The 21,444-nt window shown below is 42.8% G+C and overlaps 1 protein-coding gene across 1 annotated transcript in view; it reads right to left on the bottom strand.

Moving 5' to 3' along the window:
* Positions 1 to 1,789: 1,789 nt before the first annotated feature.
* Positions 1,790 to 21,444, bottom strand: part of EXOSC10 (exosome component 10) — a 29,234-nt gene continuing 9,579 nt past the window's right edge. Inside the window, exon 12 of the mRNA XM_075840586.1 lies at positions 1,790 to 1,864. Within this exon, the coding sequence (XP_075696701.1) occupies positions 1,790 to 1,864 (75 nt within the window). The remainder of the gene's footprint in view (positions 1,865 to 21,444) is intronic.

Below are 21,444 nucleotides of genomic sequence, written 5' to 3'. Positions count from 1 at the left end.
GAAAGGTTCCTCTTCTACTCTATTTAGATCATATGCTCAATCTGACAAATGTGGTAAAAAATTAGCTTCTCTGATAAAAAAAAAACACAAGTCTGCAACATTTATTCCAAAGATTAAAAACAAACAGAATAACTTGGTACATACGACAGACGAAATATCCAAAGTATTTAATACATACTATGAAGAACTATATAACTTAGATAACCAAAATGTCCAAGAAAAGGAAAGCACAATAAAAGAGGTCTTAGACGAGGTACACCGACCACGTATCAGCGAAACCCACAAAATAATACTTAACAAGCCATTTTCAACCCAAGAAATCGAAAACGCAATCAAAGCAAGTCCGAAAAGGAAAAGCCCAGGACCAGACGGGTTCTCCAGTATTTATTACAAAAAGTTTAAAGACATCCTCATCCCCCATATGACTTATTACTGAAATAGCATAGATTCCTCCAATCCATTCCGTAGAGAATCTCTTACTGCTCACCTCACCGTGATCCCTAAAGAAGGCAAAGATGCCGCGCTCTGTAGCAATTACAGACCGATTTCATTCATTAATAATGACGTTAAAATCTATGCTAAAATAATGGCAAACAGACTACAACCCCTACTACTGTCCAGACTATTTTTTATTGATAAAATGTACGTCTTATAGTGTAAAAAATATATTTATTTTTTTCATAAATCAGAATTTTGCTACAAAAACATTGAGACGTTCTTATTCCTCCAGGTTCATGAGGACAGATCTATGGAAGACTCAGGATTATTATTATTATTATTGACAGTAATGAAGACAAAAACAGGTTTCAGGTGGTAGAAAATGACTTTACTAAACCGTTTTATAAGCCAACAAACAAGGACCATGAGGATAGTAAACAGTCCGCTGCTTCTCTCTCCTTGTGGTAAGATGATATTTGGGAGAAAGGTTGGAGGTGGTGGATGTCTCGGCACTTGGTTGTATTTCTGGAGCTTCTGCAGTTTGAGATATTCCTGCTCGGCTGTGACGTGCCATTCCACCTCGCTGTAGAGTCCGCTGGTCATAAATGGTTCTTGTAGATCTTTCTCCCCGTGGTAAGATGTTTTTTTTTGGAGAAAGGTTGGAGCTGATTGACATCTTGGCACTTGGTCGCCATCTCTGGAGTTAAGCAGTTTAGGATGTTCCCAGAGAAGTTCCTGCTCGGCTGTGACGTGCCATTCCACCTCATCTGTAGTGTCCACTGTTTATAAACGGTTCTTGTAGTTCTTCCTCCCTGATGTAAGATGATATTTGGGAGAAGGTCGGAGATGGTGGATGTCTTGGCACTTGGTCGCCATCTCTAGATCCTTTGCAGTTTGGGATGTGATAACTGCTTGGCTGTGGCGCGCCATTCCACATCATTGTATAAAACTGGAAATAAGAGAAAGTAAACCTGTAACTATATGGACAAATCTTCTAATATTTCTAAAACATTTTTAGATGATAATGGAGACAGTAGTGACCATAACAGCTAAACCCAGTGGGAGTAGTCATCATTGTCTGGGCAAGGTCCAAGGAGGCAGAGAGTGGGTAGTGGAGTGGTTATTTTCTCACATTTATGGGGGGATCCCCTTTTAATAGTGTTTGGATTGGATATTGTATATTCTCTACCTGCCATCTATATACATGTGATTTAGGACACGCAACACATTGACCTCACTTTTATTTTTGTCAGGTCTGACATGGAAGATTAGGGCTGGATCTTGTGTATTTGTGGTTTGGGGTGAGTGGTCAGATGAAACCGTCTCACATCACCGTCCACGGTGATCCTCTTTATACTCCATAGTCCTGGTTCTTCTCGCTCTTGGAGATTGTGAAGCTTTTTTGGGTAATTGTTATAGATAAACTCTAAGAAAAGAAACACATATCCACATTATAAACCCCATGATTGTAAAGAATAATAATAATGTTATTACGAGGTCTGGTATACGAGGAGATAATGAGGTGACGTCTACTGACCTGCATATTCTGATAGTAGCTCAATACATTCACCAGAATGAGGACCAACGTCGACCACTCTATGATCTTTGCTGTCATTTGACTGATCTGTGAAAAAATATCAAAATTAATACATTAAAAATTGCACAAAACAAGAACTTTCCGCCCGGGCCGAGGTTTTGCTGCATTCATGTTTATTGTATACTCCATGTGACTGACGGTGATGCCAAAATGGACCTGACCCATTGTCATGTGACACCATATCCATTACATTGCGGGCGTCACGATCACCATGGTGCTGAGAACGAGCACAAAGATTATAGGTCCAATTGTTTTCCTATAGAACGGCTTCTAGGGGTACAAATAAAATCTATACAATAATCCAGAATAATCTCATTAATACCGGATTAAAGGAATTTTACATCGACTGGTTTGTACCAGCAGCTCGGCATGTCAATAACTTGATATTATGTATGAGATATACTGTACATACCTTTACACATTGATCTCCAGCGCACAGGTGGGTGTATACGGATACCTTATTTCCAATGACTGGTAATTTATTATATAGGAAAATAAAGTTTCTTATGTTTAGTAAGTGTCATAGGATTTACTACACTTTTATGTGAGATAAATGTTAATATAATACATATATAGCAATGACAGTACCGCTGCTTTCTATTCAGCATCTTCCTGCAAGAAGCTGAACAATGTTACCAGATGACGCTGTGTTACACCAGCATGTCGCCATCTGATGGCAGAGATCAGAAAATGAAGGGAAATGATCACCTCAGGATCTGAAGTTTTCTACATGTGAACCTAAAGACAAGGATGGTTGGATTCCATTTAAATATTATTTAAGAAAGGATACATGAAACCACTAAGGTCACGGCCATTATGCAGGACGCCAGTCTGAAATGGCTGATGAAGTTTCGGCTTCCAATACCCAGTATAATGCCCCAATAAGTATGTACCATTCCACCTCGCTGTAGAGTCCGCTGGTCATAAACGGATCTTGTAGCTCTTTCTCCTTGTTGTAAGATGATATTTGGGAGAAAGGTTGGAGCTGGTGGATTGGTCGCCATCTCTGGAGTTAAGCAGTTTAGGATGTTCCCAGAGAAGTTCCTGCTCGGCTGTGACGTGCCATTCCACCTCATCTGTATTGTCCACTGTTTATAAATGGTTTTTCTCGCTCTTGGAGATGGTGAAGCTTTTCCAGGTAATTGTTATAGATAAACTCTAAGAAAAGAAACACATATCCACATTATAAACCCCATGATTGTAGAGATGAATAATAATGTTATTACGAGGTCTGGTATACGAGGGGATAATGAGGTGACGTCTACTGACCTGCATATTCTGATAGTAGCTCAATACATTCACCAGAATGAGGACCAACATCGACCACTCTATGATCTTTGCTGTCATTTCACTGATCTGTGAAAAAATATCAAAATTAATATAGAAAAAATTGCGCTAAACAAGAACTTTCCGCCCCAGCCGAGGTTTTGCCGCATTAATGTTTATTACATTGAGTCATGTGACTGACGGCGATGCCAAAATGGACCTGACCCATTGTCATATGACACCATATCCATTACATTGCGGACGTCACGATCACCATGGTGCTGAGAACGAGCACAAAGATTATAGGTCCAATTGTTTTCCTATAGAACGGCTTCTAGGGGTACAAATAAAATCTATACAATAATCCAGAATAATCTCATTAATACCGGATTAAAGGAATTTTACATCGACTGGTTTGTACCAGCAGCTCAGCATGTCAATAACTTGATATTATGTATGAGATCTACTGTACATACCTTTACACATTGGTCTCCAGCACACAGGTGGGTGTATACGGATACCTTATTTCCAATGACTGGTAATTTATTATATAGGAAAATAAAGTTTCTTATGTTTAGTAAGTGTCATAGGATTTACTACACTTTTATGTGAGATAAATGTTAATATAATACATATATAGCAATGACAGTACCGCTGCTTTCTATTCAGCATCTTCCTGCAAGAAGCTGAACAATGTTACCAGATGACGCTGTGTTACACCAGCATGTCGCCATCTGATGGCAGAGATCAGAAAATGAAGGGAAATGATCACCTCAGGATCTGAAGTTTTCTACATGTGAACCTAAAGACAAGGATGGTTGGATTCCATTCAAATATTATTTAAGAAAGGATACATGAAACCACTAAGGTCACGGCCATTATGCAGGACGCCAGTCTGAAATGGCTGATGAAGTTTCGGCTTTCGGGCACTTTGTAGAGGAGTATGGACTGCCAAAGGTTGTAAAGGCTGCCAAACCCGAATGCAATGCAAGCATTAATCCGGTGAGTTATTGGATAATAGTAGGTCTAGAAAACAAGCAGACAGAGGTTAGAGCAAATCTTATGGAACTAATCACTAATTTACCCTCAGAACTTCCCAATAAATCCTAAATAACGTGTTCTGATATAATAACCCCAGAGACATAATGGATATAGAGGGGGGTCTCCTGCTTCCCTATTAGACAGAGCAGAAAGCCACTAACAAAAAATGGCTTCTGCTCTGGGGGGACTGAGGACACACATCTATTACATGGTCGTCCATTCATTCTAATAAGCCATGTAATACCACTTTAGTGTGTGGCCACCCGGTGATAACCGCTGATCATGATCACAAGGGGTTCAGCTGCCGGACCTACAGTAATTAGCTGATTGCCAGCGGGTCCCTATTTAGTGAAGATGGGACAACCCTATCAACGTAAAACATTTATTAACTTACCGAGAATGTAGCCATCATGGCTGTCCCGACGCATGATGACCATCCAATTGCCAGGAGGATCTTTTGAACCAAGGCCTGACGATCCCCAAAGGCTTCAGCATGGAGCATGATGTACTTATAGTGTAGAAACGTCAGGCCCAGAGCTGAAAAAGAGCAAATGAGCCGAATTAATCCTGTACCACGTGTAAAAGCACCTAATAACATTTATGAAACGCGGACCAAACGCTAAACCCAACAAGAAACCTTCAATAATGGACGAGAACATTTATCTGCATCGTATAATCCGGACAATTATTATCAGTTGAAATTAACAAAACGTTATTTTTTTTTTTTAGAAAATTCTGATTACTACTGCAGGCTGAGAAGAGGGCAGGGTGCGACTGATGCCAAGTCTGAGTCACGTCTGACAGTCTGGTTGCTAGGCATACACTACCTAACAACCACAGTCTTGTCCAGCAATGAGTCCCTAGCAACCAGCCTGCATCTCTCACTGACGTAGTAATCACATTTTTGTAAAAAATAAATGTAGGTTTGACCCCAGAGTAATATAATCAGATATAAGACTTTTTATAATAACCCGCCATCCCCCAGAAGTAAGAGCATATTATAATCACTTCCGTGATATTTACTTACAGGCAATGGCCATTCCTATGAATCCTATTCTAAACAGGATATTTTCGGGAAAGAAATTTCCCGTTTCACTGTAAAAGAAAAAGAAAAACGCTCAATGTTAAATAATATAGAAAAATTGTCAGAATTGTTTCATCTTAATAATCAGCAGTCTGATAATAATCTATAGGACTGAGGATATGCGTTTCTCTGTCCTCTTGCAGCCCCTCTGGGTAATGGAAGCCATTTTGTTAATTAGATATTTCCTCCTTATTTAAGTAATTACCTTATACATTCCCAAACTATAAAAGTCGTGTAATTCTCCATCTTACCTGATGTACATCAGTGGGGGGGCATGGCTGTTGATAACAGTCAGTGTGTAGCTACCAGAGAGCCAGGCCACACACCAAAAGGCCAAGAAGATGGTGAAGAATCCCAGTCCATTGATTTCCATAATAATGAAAAGTCGCCAATCAATTAGAAAATCGCGCTCTGTGTCAATTCACAGAAAGTAAGACCGCGCAGCAGTCAGGGGAATATTTATAACCTCTCATCATCTCTCTGTGACATCATAGCTCCGTGATGTCATCATGATGTCACAGTAAGGTCAGTTCTGCTGCTGTCAAGGGGAATTCCCAACTTCTCAGCTCTCTGTGACATCATAGCTCCGTGATGTCATCATGATGTCACAGTAAGGTCAGTTCTGCTCTGGAGCTGCCATTGTTTAGTATCTGCTATGAACTTATAATCTGCTATGGTCTTCGCAGACCCCAGAACACAAGTCATTGATGTAGTGACATTTTAGCTTCTTTTTTTCACAGAGGTCAATGTAAGGTCATCTGTTATACTGTGCTAATAAAAAGTATTTACCACCCTCCATTGATTTTTCCATGTTGTTTTGGGTGATGGCATTGTTTCACAGGGGATTAAATTTGGTAAAACAAGACTGATAGGACCAATGATGGCATCACCCCCATATAACACAACCTCTAACATTTATATGAAATAACTGAGACCCAGACCAAGATGTGGGGTAAAGTGGGGGTCGGCCACAGCTTTTATTATTAACAATAAATTTGAGGACGTTGTCCGCTGGTTGGATAAACACATTGCAAGATAAACAGGTCACCCTGGGTGCCAGAACATTGCAGGCGCGATGGGCATGCTCCAGTTGTTTCCGGGTGATTTCACGAGCGGTAGAGACAAGATCCTCCTAGAACCGCCGCTGTGACATCTGGAACAGAACAAAATGATCAAAACAGGATGAACATAAAAACTCTGAAACAATTATCAACAAAATGACATTTAAGGCTATGTTCACACGCAAACTCAAAAACGTCTGAAAATACGGAGCGGTTTTCAGGTGAATAACTCCTGATTTTCAGACTTTTTTTAACAACTCGCATTTTTCGCAGCGTTCTTTACGGACATTTTTGGAGCTGTTTTTCAATGGAGTCAATGAAAAACGACTTCACAAACGCCCCAAGAAATGACCTGCACTTCTTTTGACGAGCCGTCATTTTACGCGCCGTATTTTGACAGCGACGAGTAAAATAAAGGCTCGTGGGAACAGAACATCGTAATTCCCATTGAAAGCAATGGGAAGGTGTTTGTAGGCGTATTAGAGGCGGAATTCGAGGCGTAAAACTCCCGAATTACGTCTGAAACCACTGCGTGTGAACATACCCTAACTCCTTAACACGATGCCTCATACATGTACGTGGCAGTCGTTAAGGGGAAGTACGGAGCGGGATCACGGGCTGAGCTCGCTCCATACTTAGCGTGTATTCGCTGTGTAATATAGCCAACACCTCACTGCAACGGACAGAATAAAAAATCACTTTGTCTTCCCGTTTAACCCCTTAGATGCCACAGTCAATCACGACCACAGCATCTAAAGCATTAGAATGAGAGGGGCGACCCCCTCCGACGTGCCATTGTGCCCCCACGATGCTATAGCGGGATGCCGATGGTTATCATGGCAGCCTGGGGCCTAATGAAGGGTCTGCCATCTTTGTTCTCCGGCAGGGCTTCATAGGTGGCTGTAAAAATCATGATATACTGCAATACTTTACTATTGCAGTGGATCGTGTGAGCAATCCAATAATCGCTGGTTCAATTCCACTAGGGGGACTTCTAAACAGAATTTAAAAAAGTAAAATAAAGTTTTTTGCAAATATCCCCAAAAATAATATTTACATTTCTAAAAAAATTCCCTCTTCCCATTTTTTCCCTAAAGTAATGTTAAACAACATATAAGTTAGCATAACTCATATCGCCGCGTTTGCAAAAGTCTGAACTATTACAATCTGATGTTATCTAACCCACTCGCTGAACACCGTAAAAAAAAACAATAAAAATGTTTAAACACCCAAATTGCTGTTTTTTGGTCACGTTAGTTTCCCAAAAAAAGTTATGGCTCTCAGATTTTGGCAAAGCAAAACTAATTTTTTTAACAAATAGTTTTCCAAAGTGGTAAAACATGAAAAAATATAAAGTCGATATCGCCGTAATCGTATTAATCCGTAGAATAAAGTGAACATGTAGTTATTACTGCACAATAGACGCCATAAAAATAAAATCCCCCAGAAAATGGCGCATTTGCTTTTTTTTTTTATTTGCTAATTTCACCCCACAAATAGTAATAAACGAAAATAAATAAACTAAATTGGTTGTGTCATTAAGGAGTCAAATCAAGAGAGGGAGTGGGGGAGGGAAAGACGCCAAGCTGCAGGGCCCAAAGAGGAGGAAGGGCATTACTATCTTATAGGGAACTCTATAGCCCCCCTACCATGTGATCACTGGCCAATCCCTGCAGATCAGGATGATGTGATGCCACCCCCTATTTATTTATTCTTAAAGTGACCCCGCCAGTCAAAGCTCCCAACCGTATGCCCCTGGGGAACTGAAAAGCTCTATACAGTGATCTGCATGTAATATAATTATTAACCCCTTGATGTCGCAACCAATTTTGTCGGTTAAGCTGCAAATAATTTTTTCCGCTTTTGTCTCCCTTCATTGTGACCATTTTGCGGTACATTTAATTTAAATTAGCATTTAAAGGAGCACTCCACTTTATTGTTTTTATTGCACCCTCCATTTGTACATTGGTGTTTCACTGGAGTGCTGTGTGTAGAAATACTTACCGATCCCCGAATCCTGTCGTTTTTCGGGTCCATTCTGACCTGGTCTGGAATCACTGCTGTTCAGAATTCCTGGAAGTCAATGCATTCCTATGGAGCCTCGTTCTGGCCTCGTTCTGGCACCGTTCTGGCCTCGTTCTGGCCTCGTTCTGGCTTCCATAGGAATGCATTGAGAGCCTGAGTTCCGGTTTATTCAAAAGCACAGTAACTTCAGACAAGTCTGGGGGAAGATCACGTGAGCGGCGTTGGACCCGAAAAAGACAAGATGCGGGGATCGGTAAGTATTTTGCGCACAGCACCCCACTGAAACACCAATGTACAAAAGGAGGGTTCAACAAAAAATAAATAAAGTGGAGTGCTCCAATAATTTATCTTTCTTTTTATTGTTTTTTGAAGTTTTTTATGCCCTTCATCATTCACCATAAATAATATGTTATTGTTCGCGTCAGGAAACTGTTATTGGGGTCAGTAGCTGTCACTATTATTGGGGTCAGTAGCTGTCTCTATTATTGGGGTCAGTAGCTGTGACTGTTATTGGGGTCAGTAGCTGTCACTATTATTGGGGTCAGTAGCTGTCTCTATTATTGGGGTCAGTAGCTGTCTCTATTATTGGGGTCAGTAGCTGTCACTATTATTGGGGTCAGTAGCTGTCTCTATTATTGGGGTCAGTAGCTGTGACTGTTATTGGGGTCAGTAGCTGTCACTATTATTGGGGTCAGTAGCTGTCACTGTTGTTGGGGTCAGTAGCTGTCAGTATTATTGGGGTCAGTAGCTGTCACTATTATTGGGGTCAGTAGCTGTCACTATTATTGGGGTCAGTAGCTGTCACTATTATTGGGGGTAGAAGCTGTCACTATTATTGGGGCCAGTAGCTGTCACTATTATTGGGGTCAGTAGCTGTCACTATTATCGGGGTCAGTAGCTGTCACTATTATCGGGGTCAGTAGCTGTCACTATTATCGGGGTCAGTAGCTGTCACTATTATTGGGGTCAGTAGCTGTCACTATTATTGGGGTCAGTAGCTGTCACTATTATTGGGATCAGTAGCTGTCACTATTATTGGGGTCAGTAACTGTCACTATTATTGGGGTCAGTAGCTGTCACTATTATTGGGGTCAGTAGCTGTCACTATTATAGGGGTCAGTAGCTGTCACTATTATTGGGGGTAGTAGCTGTCACTATTATCGGGGTCAGTAGCTGTCACTATTATCAGGGTCAGTAGCTGTCACTATTATCGGGGTCAGTAGCTGTCACTATTATTGGGGTCAGTAGCTGTCACTGTTGTTGGGGTCAGTAGCTGTCAGTATTATTGGGGTCAGTAGCTGTCACTATTATTGGGGTCAGTAGCTGTCACTATTATTGGGGTCAGTAGCTGTCACTATTATTGGGGGTAGCAGCTGTCACTATTATTGGGGCCAGTAGCTGTCACTATTATTGGGATCAGTAGCTGTCACTATTATCAGGGTCAGTAGCTGTCACTATTATCGGGGTCAGTAGCTGTCACTATTATCGGGGTCAGTAGCTGTCACTATTATTGGGGTCAGTAGCTGTCACTATTATTGGGGTCAGTAGCTGTCACTATTATTGGGATCAGTAGCTGTCACTATTATTGGGGTCAGTAACTGTCACTATTATTGGGGTCAGTAGCTGTCACTATTATTGGGGTCAGTAGCTGTCACTATTATAGGGGTCAGTAGCTGTCACTATTATTGGGGGTAGTAGCTGTCACTATTATCGGGGTCAGTAGCTGTCACTATTATCGGGGTCAGTTGCTGTCACTATTATCGGGGTCAGTAGCTGTTACTATTATTGGGGTCAGTAGCTGTCACTATTATTGGGATCAGTAGCTGTCACTATTATTGGGGTCAGTAGCTGTCACTATTATTGGGGTCAGTAGCTGTCACTATTATTGGGGTCAGTATCTGTCACTATTATTGGGGTCAGTAGCTGTCACTATTATTGGGGTCAGTAGCTGTCACTATTATTGGGGTCAGTAGCTGCCACTATTATTGGGGTCAGTAGCTGTCATTATTATTGGGGGTAGTAGCTGTCACTATTACTGGGGTCAGTAGCTGTCACTATTATTGGGGTCAGTAGCTGTCACTATTATTGGGGTCAGAAGCTGTCACTATTTGATGGGGTCAGTAGCTGTCACTATTATTGGGGTCAGTAGCTGTCACTGTTATTGGGGTCAGTAGTTGTCACTATAGGGGTCAGTAGCAGTCACTATTATTGGGATCAGTAGCTGTCACTATTATTGGGGTCAGTAGCTGTCACTATTTGATGGGGTCAGTAGCTGTCACTATTATTGGGGTCAGTAGCTGTCACTATTATTAGGGTCAGTAGCTGTCACTATTATTAGGGTCAGTAGCAGTCACTATTATTGAGGTCAGTAGCTGTCACTATTTGATGGGGTCAGTAGCTGTCACTGTTATTGGGGTCAGTAGCTGTCACTGTTATTGGGGTCAGTAGCTGTCAGTATTATTGGGGTCAGTAGCTGTCACTATTACGGGGGTCAGTAGCTGTCACTGTTATTGGGGTCAGTAGCTGTCACTGTTATTGGGTTCAGTAGCTGTCACTATTATTGGGGTCAGTAGCTGTCACTGTTATTGGGGTCAGTAGCTGTCACTATTATTGGGGTCAGTAGCTGTCACTATTATTGGGGTCAGTAGATGTCACTATTATTGGGGTCAGTAGATGTCACTATTATTGGGGTCAGTAGCTGTCACTATTATTGGGGTCAGTAGATGTCACTATTATTGGGATCAGTAGCTGTCACTGTTATTGGGATCAGTAGCTGTCACTATTATTGGGGTCAGTAGCTGTCACTGTTATTGGGGTCAGTAGCTGTTACTATTATTGGGGTCAGTAGCTGTCACTATTATTGGGGTCAGTAGATGTCACTATTATTGGGGTCAGTAGCTGTCACTATTATCGGGGTCAGTAGCTGTCACTATTATTGGGGTCAGTAGCTGTCACTGTTATTGGGGTCAGTAGCTGTCACTATTATTGGGGTCAGTAGCTGTCACTATTATTGGGGTCAGTAGATGTCACTATTATTGGGGTCAGTAGCTGTCACTATTATTGGGGTCAGTAGCTGTCACTATTATTGGGGTCAGTAGCTGTCACTATTATTGTGGTCAGTAGATGTCACTATTATTGTGATCAGTAGCTGTCACTGTTATTGGGGTCAGTAGCTGTCACTGTTATTGGGGTCAGTAGATGTCACTATTATTGGGGTCAGTAGCTGTCACTATTATTGGGGTCAGTAGCTGTCACTATTATTGGAGTCAGTAGCTGTCACTGTTATTGGGGTCAGTAGCTGTCACTATTATTGGGGTCAGTAGCTGTCACTATTATTGGGGTCAGTAGCTGTCACTATTATTGTGGTCAGTAGATGTCACTATTATTGTGGTCAGTAGCTGTCACTATTATTGGGGTCAGTAGCTGTCACTATTATTGTGGTCAGTAGCTGTCACTGTTATTGGGGTCAGTAGCTGTCACTATTATTGGGGTCAGTAGCTGTCACTATTATTGGGGTCAGTAGCTGTCACTATTATTGTGGTCAGTAGCTGTCACTATTATTGGGGTCAGTAGCTGTCACTGTTATTGGGATCAGTAGCTGTGACTGTTATTGGGGTCAGTAGCTGTCACTATTATTGTGATCAGTAGCTGTCACTGTTATTGGGGTCAGTAGCTGTCACTATTATTGGGGTCAGTATCTGTCACTATTATTGGGGTCAGTAGCTGTCACTATTATTGGGGTCAGTAGCTGTCACTATTATTGGGGTCAGTAGCTGTTACTATTATTGGGGTCAGTAGATGTTACTGTTATTGGGGTCAGTAGCTGTCACTATTATTGGGGTCAGTAGCTGTCACTATTATTGGGGTCAGTAGCTGTCACTATTATTGGGGTCAGTAGCTGTCACTATTATTGGGGTCAGTAGCTGTGACTGTTATTGGGGTCAGTAGCTGTGACTGTTATTGGGGTCAGTAGCTGTCACTATTATTGGGGTCAGTAGCTGTCACTATTATTGGGGTCAGTAGATGTCACTATTATTGGGATTAGTAGCTGTCACTGTTATTGGGATCAGTAGCTGTCACTATTATTGGGGTCAGTAGCTGTCACTATTATTGGGGTCAGTAGCTGTCACTATTATTGGGGTCAGTAGCTGTCACTATTATTGGGGTCAGTAGCTGTCACTATTATTGGGGTCAGTAGCTGTCACTATTATTGGGGTCAGTAGCTGTCACTATAATGGTGGCAGTAGCTGTCGCCTCTAGAGGCTCTGGCTGTCACTGCATGGTGGGCTGTGGTTGTCACTTATCAGACCCTCCAATCTACCTACCAACTCTCATCTTTTGAATTGGTTGCTATGGTTACTTCTGGGAAGATGTGGAGTCGAAAAATGAGCAGGTATAAAGCATGGAAACATTGCCCATAGCAACCAATCAGATCACTTCTTTCATTTTCAAACCTGTCTTAGAAAAATAAAACCAGGAATCTGATTGGTTGCTATGGACAACGCCTCCATGTCCTTTCTATACTCTTTCTCTATAAAGCAGGGGCCCTTTAGGTAAGGGGGGGCACTAGCTCTTTGAATGAGACAATAGAAAAGCGTAAAAAATGGCATGGTCATTAAGGTCTAAAATAGGCTGGTCATTAAGGGGTTAAATGATATAAAATTTGTGGGAGTGCCCCGGGTATACCCATCACTTCAGGGTGTATGAGGGAAACAACTCTAAAATGGATCCCCCTGAACGCCCCCCCCCTTCCTAGGAGTCAGTGCTGGAATATTACAACATCTGCAGCTCAATGCTGGAGGAACTATCTCTCACTGACAGTAGATGGCGCTGTGGTAACTAATAGTTGTTATCCCTGTGCAGCTCCTCTGGTGATGATGTGTTATCTCTGGTATTCTCCATCTTGATGTTGTTCCTGATGTCGGTTGCTGTCTGTCCCAGTCTTATTCTCCCACAATGTCTGACTGCTGCTGAAAGCTGCAAATACTGCAACAGGTTCTGGGCCCAGACGAGGAGCAGAACAGCTCAGTGACCCGACTGATAGCAGGAATCACCCCGAGGTCTCACCTCCTGAATACAGGAGACATATAAAGGAAGATGGCGGCAGCTCAGAGCTGACACTGACAGCGGCCCAACTGAGCCCTGACAATCACCAGCAATGGAAGGTTAAAGTGGAAATGTCACTATCCAGAGAGGACGTGTGGGGGCCATTACTACAGGGACCAGAGAGCAATTATCAGGACTGGGACCAGATAAATAGACAGGGACCACCATAAGGTTATTATACTGTATACCCCTAGATTGCCCACTGCCCGAGATCCTGGTTAGGTAGCAATGACACCTCTCATTTAGAATTTGGTAGGTAGGTAGGGTATCCCCACTTTTAAATACAGCAGGGTCACTGGTGGACGCTCCGCTCCTATTGTTCAGTTGAAATATAAAAAAAAACAACAACGGTCATCAGACCTGTCATCGCCTGTCATCAGACCTGTTATCGCCTGTCATCAGACCTGTCATCGCCTGTCATCAGACCTGTCATCAGACCTGTCATCGCCTATCATCAGACCTGTCATCGCCTGTCATCAGACCTGTCATCAGACCTGTCATCGCCTGTCAGAAACTGACTCTGAACCCTCCGTCAGCGCGGATGAGTCTCAGGTCCTGCTATGCCCGGATTATCACGGGTAGCTGCAGATAATTATAGCCCCAAGTGCCTGATTTTACAGCCTCCTCAGGTATCAATTTGATGGCACAGGTTCGAGGCCATTGATTCGAGCAACGTATCCACATCAGACATGACAGCGCTGCAAAACCTGCACGACAGCTCCAGTGTGAACAGCAGCTTATTTCTGCTGAGGAAACGGTATAAAATGAGACACAACATAGAAAAAGATCTGCAGGAGCTTCACAATTCAATGCTGGGGGGGGGGCACAACTGAGGTCAGTCAGGGAGGACATTAACCCCTTCCCACATTTTGCCGTAGCCATACGCCAAATGCGTGGCACTGACTCAGCAGCTGACATCCGACTGTAATGGCGAGGACCGAAATTAGCTTAGATCCCGCCATTAACTCTTTTAATGCAGCGGTCAAAAGCGATTGCTGCGTTTAAGGTGTTTGCAGCTCATCAGAACCCCAGCTATGAAATTGCCTAATACTGGCCTCCTGGTCTACCTAGCATGGAAGCCTTCCAGGACCTGCTCTAATCGGCTTGCTGTCACTGAATGACTGACAGATATAATACATTGCACTATATAGGTAGTGCAATGTATTAGAGAAAAAAAAAATCTGACAGTTGGACCTTCTAGTCTCCTGGTGGGACTTAAAAAAATGTGTAAAAAAAAAAAGTTTTAAAACATAATAAAAGTTTCAAGTAATAAAATAAAATACAATCGTCCTGTTCCCTTATCAAGTCCTTTATTATTGAAAAATAATAATAAACCATACGTATTTGGTGTCGCCGCGTCCGTGACGGCCTGAACTATAAAAATATGTCATTTATTCCACACGGTGAACAACGTAAAAATCTATACCAGAATTTCAGTTTTTTGGTCACTTTTCCCTATAAATATTGGAATAAAAAGTGATCAAAAAGTTGCACGTATCCAAAAATGGTGCCAATATAAACTATAGCTCGTCCTGCCAAGAACAAGCCCTCACACAGCTCCGCCGATGAAAAAGTTACAACGTTCTCACAACTTGGCGACAGAAAAAAGACATTCTTTTTACATAAGTAATTTTATTGTGCAAAACGTTGTAAAACATAAAAAGGGCCATAAATTAGGTATCGCCGGAATCGGACTGACCGCAGAATAAAGGTAACATGTCATTTATAACGCGTGGTGAACGCTGTATAAAAAAAATAAAAAACTGCCAGAATTGCAGTTTTTTTGTGGTACCAAAACAGTGGAAACCCCCCAAAAGTGAACCCATTTGGGAAACTACGCCCCTCGAGGAATTTATTTAGGGGTATAGTAAGCATCTTGACCTAACAGTTTTTCTGCAGGAATTTTTGGAATTAGGCCATAGGTTTAGCTAATTTTTTTTCATTTCCATGAGGACTAAAGGAGAAAAAGCATTTGTAAAGCAATTTCTCTCGAATAAAATAATACCCCACATGTGGAAATAAACGGCTGTTTGGACACACGGCGGGGTTTAGAAGGGAAAGAGCGCCATTTTGCTTTTGGAACTCAAATTTAGCAGGAATGTTTTGCGGAGACCATGTCACATTTGTAAAGCCGCTGAGGGGACAAAACAGTGGAAACCCCCAACAAGTGTCCTCAGTTTGGAAACTACACCCCATGAGGAAATTAGGGGTTCAGTGAGCATTTTGACCCCACAGGTGTTTTATACAAATTATTGGAAGTAGGCCGTGAAAATGAAAATCGACATTTTTTTCAAAGAAAATGTAGGTTTAGATAATTTTTTTTCATTTCCACAAGGACTGAAGGAGAAAAAGCAATTTCTGCCGAGTAAAACAATACCTGATATGTGGTCATAAACTGCTGTTTGTACACAGGGTTGGGCTCAGAAGGGAAGGAGCACCATTTGGAATGGTTTCTGGGCGCCATGTTACGTTTGCTGAGCCCCTGTAGTACAGTGGAAACACCCCAAAAGTGACTCCATTTGGGAAACTGCAACCTGAGGAATCATCTAGGGGTATGCTGAGAATTTTGATCCCAAAGGTTTTTTGCTGAATTAATTAGAATTAAGCAGTGAAAATGAAAAATGTAATTTTTTCCAATAAAATGTAGTTTTAGATCAACATTTTTCATTTTCACAAGGAATAAAGAAGAAAAAGCACCCCAACATTTGTAAAGCAATTTCTCCCGAGTACAGTAACACCCCATATGTGGTAGTAGTGAGAATTTAGGCTCCAGGTATTTTTCAGAAATGAATACGCAGTGGATGGTGCAAAGTGAAAATTGCAATTTTTCCACTGATCTGCCCATTCACCGCACAATATGTTGTGCCCCTAGAGAATCTTACCCCATAAATTGTTAAGCGGGTTCTCCTGGGTATGGTAATGCCATACTTGTGGACATAAATTGCTGTTTGGGCACACTGTAGGGCAAGAAGGGAAAGACCGCCATTTTGAGCATGGATTTTGCTTTGTAGTTTTGTTTGAGTATTACTGGTATTTCAGTTTATAATGTGGTGGCATATGTAACCTGGGCAGAGTACATCAGGGCATGATAAGAGGGTATAATAATGGGGTAAATAATACAATTCTCCATAGATGTGTGTTACGCTGTGAAGTGATCCGTTATGCGCAGGCCGGTGTCGCACTGATAAACGGTTTTCTTTCTTATCCCCCTTCTGTAACGCTCTGCACCTTTTGGGGACTTTTTCTCCTTCGTAGTTTGGGAAATATTGCTGGGAAAGTTTTGCTCTGGTATAATACGGGCGCCCTCGCTTCCAGCGGATGTGCTATGTCCCTGCCCTTTCCTAGTTCCTAAATACTAGGACCCTGAATCTGAAGGAATGTTCCCCTCCGGCCTGCGATTTGAGATGTTTTTTCATCACCGCGTTACTACTGCCGTAACTTTTTTGTTTTTCAGTTGATTGAGCGGTGTGCGGGCTTGTTTTTTGCGAGACGGGCTGTAGATTTTATTGGTACCATTTTGGAACACATACGACTTTTTGATCACTTTTTATTTCATTTTTTGGTAAAGGAAATTACCAAAAACAAGCAATTCTGGAATAGTGTTTTATTGGTTTTTTTTCCGGCATCCACAGTGCGCCCTAAATTACATGTTCGCTTTATTCTGCGGGTCGATACGATTACGGCGATACTAAATTTATATAGTTTTTTTTATGTATTGCGGCTTTTGCACAATAAAATCACTTTTTTTCATAAAATCATTGGTTTTCTGTGTCGCCATATTCTAAGACCCATAAGGTTTTTATTTTTGCGTGGACAAAGCTGTGTCAGGGATTATTTTTTGCGGGACGGATTGTCGTTTTTATTAGTACTATTTTAGATTTATTATGACTTTTTGATCACTTTTTATAGCATTTTTTGGGAGGAGATGTGACCTAAAAACAAAGATTCTGGCGTTGTTTTTCATGGTTTTTCTTACGGCGTTCACAGTGCGGGATAAATTACATAACAGTTTTATAGCTTGGGTCATTACGGACTCGGCGATACCAATTATGTATAGTTTTTTAAAAAAAAAATTAAGTTTTTTTCCCATAATAAAAGACTTGTTATGGGAAAAAAGGCAGTTTAGCTTTTTTTTTTTACTTGACACTTGAGGGCCTGATGTCCCCATCGCTGCTCTAATACACTGCACTACATACGTAGTTCAGTGTATTAGCGCTGTCAGTTATTCATTGACAGCAAGCTTATGAGGACCCGCCGGTTACTTCTGGGAAGATGTGGAGTCGAAAAATGAGCAGGTATAAAGCATGGAAACATTGCCCATAGCAACCAATCAGATCACTTGTTTCATTTTCAAACCTGTCCTAGAAAAATAAAACCAGGAATCTGATTGGTTGCTATGGACAACACCTCCATGTCTTTTCTATACTATTTCTCTATAAAGCAGGGGCCCTGTAGGTAAAGGGGGAGGGGGGGCACTGTCACATTAACCCCTTCCCGCAAAATGACGTGTCTGGTACGTCGGTATTGCAAGTAACTTACTGCAGTCCTATGTACCAGGCAAGTCAGGACATTAAACTGTCACTGTGTAAAGCGACACAGTGACAGAACCGGCAAATCAGATCTAAAGCAGAGTTGCCGGGCAGAAGATGCCGGCATGGGACCAATCAGAATGGTCCAGTGCCCTAAGCGCTGTGATTGGCCAGTCTGTACTGACTGGCCAATCACAATGCAGAAGTATTATTTTACCAGCATCTCCTGCTCTGTGAGGGCTCAACTGTGTCCTGGAGCCTGACAGAGCCAGATGCTGTGTAGATAGGAATGAAAATGAACATAAAGCCGGCGATCAGTCCCCTCACCAGCTGATAAAACACTACAACCACCATCATCTGGTGATCAGTGTCATCAAACCTGTCCTCAGACCCGTCATCGCCTCTCATCCCCTGTACCCAGCTTTATACCCCTAGATTGCCCACTGCCCGAGGTCCTGGTTAGGTAGCAATGACCCTCTCATTTAGAATTTGGTAGGTAGGTAGGTCATCCCCACTTTTAAATACAGCAGGGTCACTGGTGGACGCTCCGCTCCTATTGTTCAGTTGAAATATAAAAATAAAAAAACAACGGTCATCAGACCTGTCATCGCCTGTCATCAGACCTGTCATAAGACCTGTCATCAGACCTGTCATCAGACCTGTCATCAGACCTGTCATCGCCTGTCATCAGACCTGTCATCGCCTGTCGTCAGACCTGTAATCGCCTGTCATCGCCTGTCATCAGACCTGTCATCAGAACTGTCATCGCCTGTCATCAGACCTGTCATCAGACCTGTCATTGCTTGTCATCAGATCTGTCATCAGACCTGTTATCGCCTGCCATCAAACCTGTCATCAGACTTGTCATTGCCTGTCATCAGACCTGTCATCAGACCTGTTATCGCCTGCCATCAAACCTGTCATCACCTGTCATCAGACCTGTCATCGCCTGTCATTAGACCTGTCATCGCCTGTCATCAGACTTGTCATTGCCTGTCATCAGACCTGTCATCAGATCTGTCATCGCCTGTCATCAGGCCTGTCATCAGACTGTCATCGCCTGTCATCAGACCTGTCATCGCCTGTCATCAGACCTGTTATCGCCTGTCATCAGACCTGTCATCAGACTTGTCATCGTCTGTCATCGCCTGTCATCAGACCTGTCATCGCCTATCATCAGACCTGTCATCGCCTGTCATCAGACCTATCCATCGCCTGTCATCAGTCCTGTCATCGCCTGTCGTCAGACCTGTAATTGCCTGTCATCGCCTGTCATCAGACCTGTCATCAGAACTGTCATCGCCTGTCATCAGACCTGTCATCGACTGTCATCAGACCTGTCATCGCTTGTCATCAGATCTGTCATCGCCTGTCATCAGACTTGTCATTGCCTGTCATCAGACCTGTCATCAGACCTGTTATCGCCTGTCATCAGACCTGTCATCGCCTGTCATTAGACCTGTCATCGCCTGTCATCAGACTTGTCATTGCCTGTCATCAGACCTGTCATCAGATCTGTCATCGCCTGTCATCAGGCCTGTCATCGCCTGTCATCGCCTGTCATCAGACCTGTCTTCGCCTGTCATCGCATGTCATCAGACCTGTCATCGCCTGTCATCAGACCTGTCATCGCTTGTCATCAGACCTGTTATCAGACTTGTCATCGTCTGTCATCGACTGTCATCAGACCTGTAATCAGACCTGTCATCGCCTGTCATCAGACCTGTCATCAGACCTGTCATCGCCTGTCATTAGACCTGTCATCGCCTGTCATCAGACTTGTCATTGCCTGTCATCAGACCTGTCATCAGATCTGTCATCGCCTGTCATCAGACTGTCATCGCCTGTCATCAGACCTGTCATCGCTTGTCATCAGACCTGTTATCAGACTTGTCATCGTCTGTCATCGACTGTCATCAGACCTGTAATCAGACCTGTCATCGCCTGTCATCAGACCTGTCATCAGACCTGTCATCGCTTGTCATCTCTAGTTAGAAATATAAAATATGACCCAAAGGCTTTACACCGCTGATGAGGCAAACCAAATGTTATGCTCAGATACAGACTCAGCAGGTGAAGGTGAAGCAGTTTGTGATTTCATCTGAATCCGTATTCTAGAGAAACTGACTGTGAACCCCCCGTCAGCGCGGAAGAGTCGCAGGTCCTGCTATGCCCGAATTATCACGGGTAGCTGCAGATAATTATAGCCCCCCAAGTGCCTGATTTTACAGCCTCCTCAGGTATAAATTTGATGCCACAGGTTCGAGGCCATTGATTTTTTTCCCCTTTTTTTTTGACTCCCTAATAAATTTATTGGTTGAGCAGACGAACATCTATGCTGCTCAGTTTATCTCCCAAAACCCTGACCCCCTACTATGCCAGAGGCCGAAATTGGACCCCAACAATTACAGCAGAGCTTCATACATTCTGGGCCATGTTTTTAAGTTTTGGCATTATAAAAAGCCCCCTATTAGAGATGACTGGTCCTCTGATATATTATATAGCCCCCCCCTCTCCACCGCACAATAATGAGCAGGACACGCTTTGAGGAGATAATTAAATTCCTGCATTTTAGTGATAACAGTCGCTGCCCCCCCCCCCCCAGATGCCCGAATTATGACCGTTTTGTCTTTCAAAATAAGGCCAATAATTGACTGTTATTATCAAACATTTTCCCAAAATGATATCCCTAAACAGAATATGGCGGTGGATGAATCCCTTGTCTGTTTTAAGGGAAGGCTCAGGTTTAGGCAGCACCTTCCAAAACAAAAGGGCCGGTACATTATTAACCCATTAGTGACCGGCCCATAGACTTTTTACGTCGGTCACTAACGGGCCTTATTCCGATGCCATAGACTTTTTACATCGCTGCATCGGAATAAGTAAACAGAGCAGGGATCTGTCAAATCTCCCTTCTCTCAGCTGCCAGCGGTAGCTGAGGGCTGGGGGCGTCCCTGCTCGACCGGATGAGATCGATATTAGTATCGATCTCACCCGTTTAACCCCTTAGATGCGGTGCTAAATAGCGTGCACCGCATCTGAGTGGTTTTGGAAAGAAGGAGGGAGCTCCCTCTCATCCCACCGACACCCGGCGATAAGATCGCCGAGTGTCTGTGTCTCCTAATAAAGGCCCCCAGGTCTGCCTGTAGTGAATGCCTGCTGGATCATGCCTCTGGCATGACCTAGCAGATGCCTGTACGTTTTACACGGACAGGCATAATACACTGCAATACAGAAGGATTGCAGTGTATTATAAATGCGATCGGATAATCACATAGTAGGGTCCCCTAGTGGGAC

This window comes from Rhinoderma darwinii, chromosome 10, assembly GCF_050947455.1.
Source record: "Rhinoderma darwinii isolate aRhiDar2 chromosome 10, aRhiDar2.hap1, whole genome shotgun sequence".
In the NCBI taxonomy this organism is placed as follows: Eukaryota; Metazoa; Chordata; class Amphibia; order Anura; family Rhinodermatidae; genus Rhinoderma; species Rhinoderma darwinii.
Note: the sequence above shows the minus strand (reverse complement) of the source record. Positions and strands in the feature narration are given on the sequence as shown.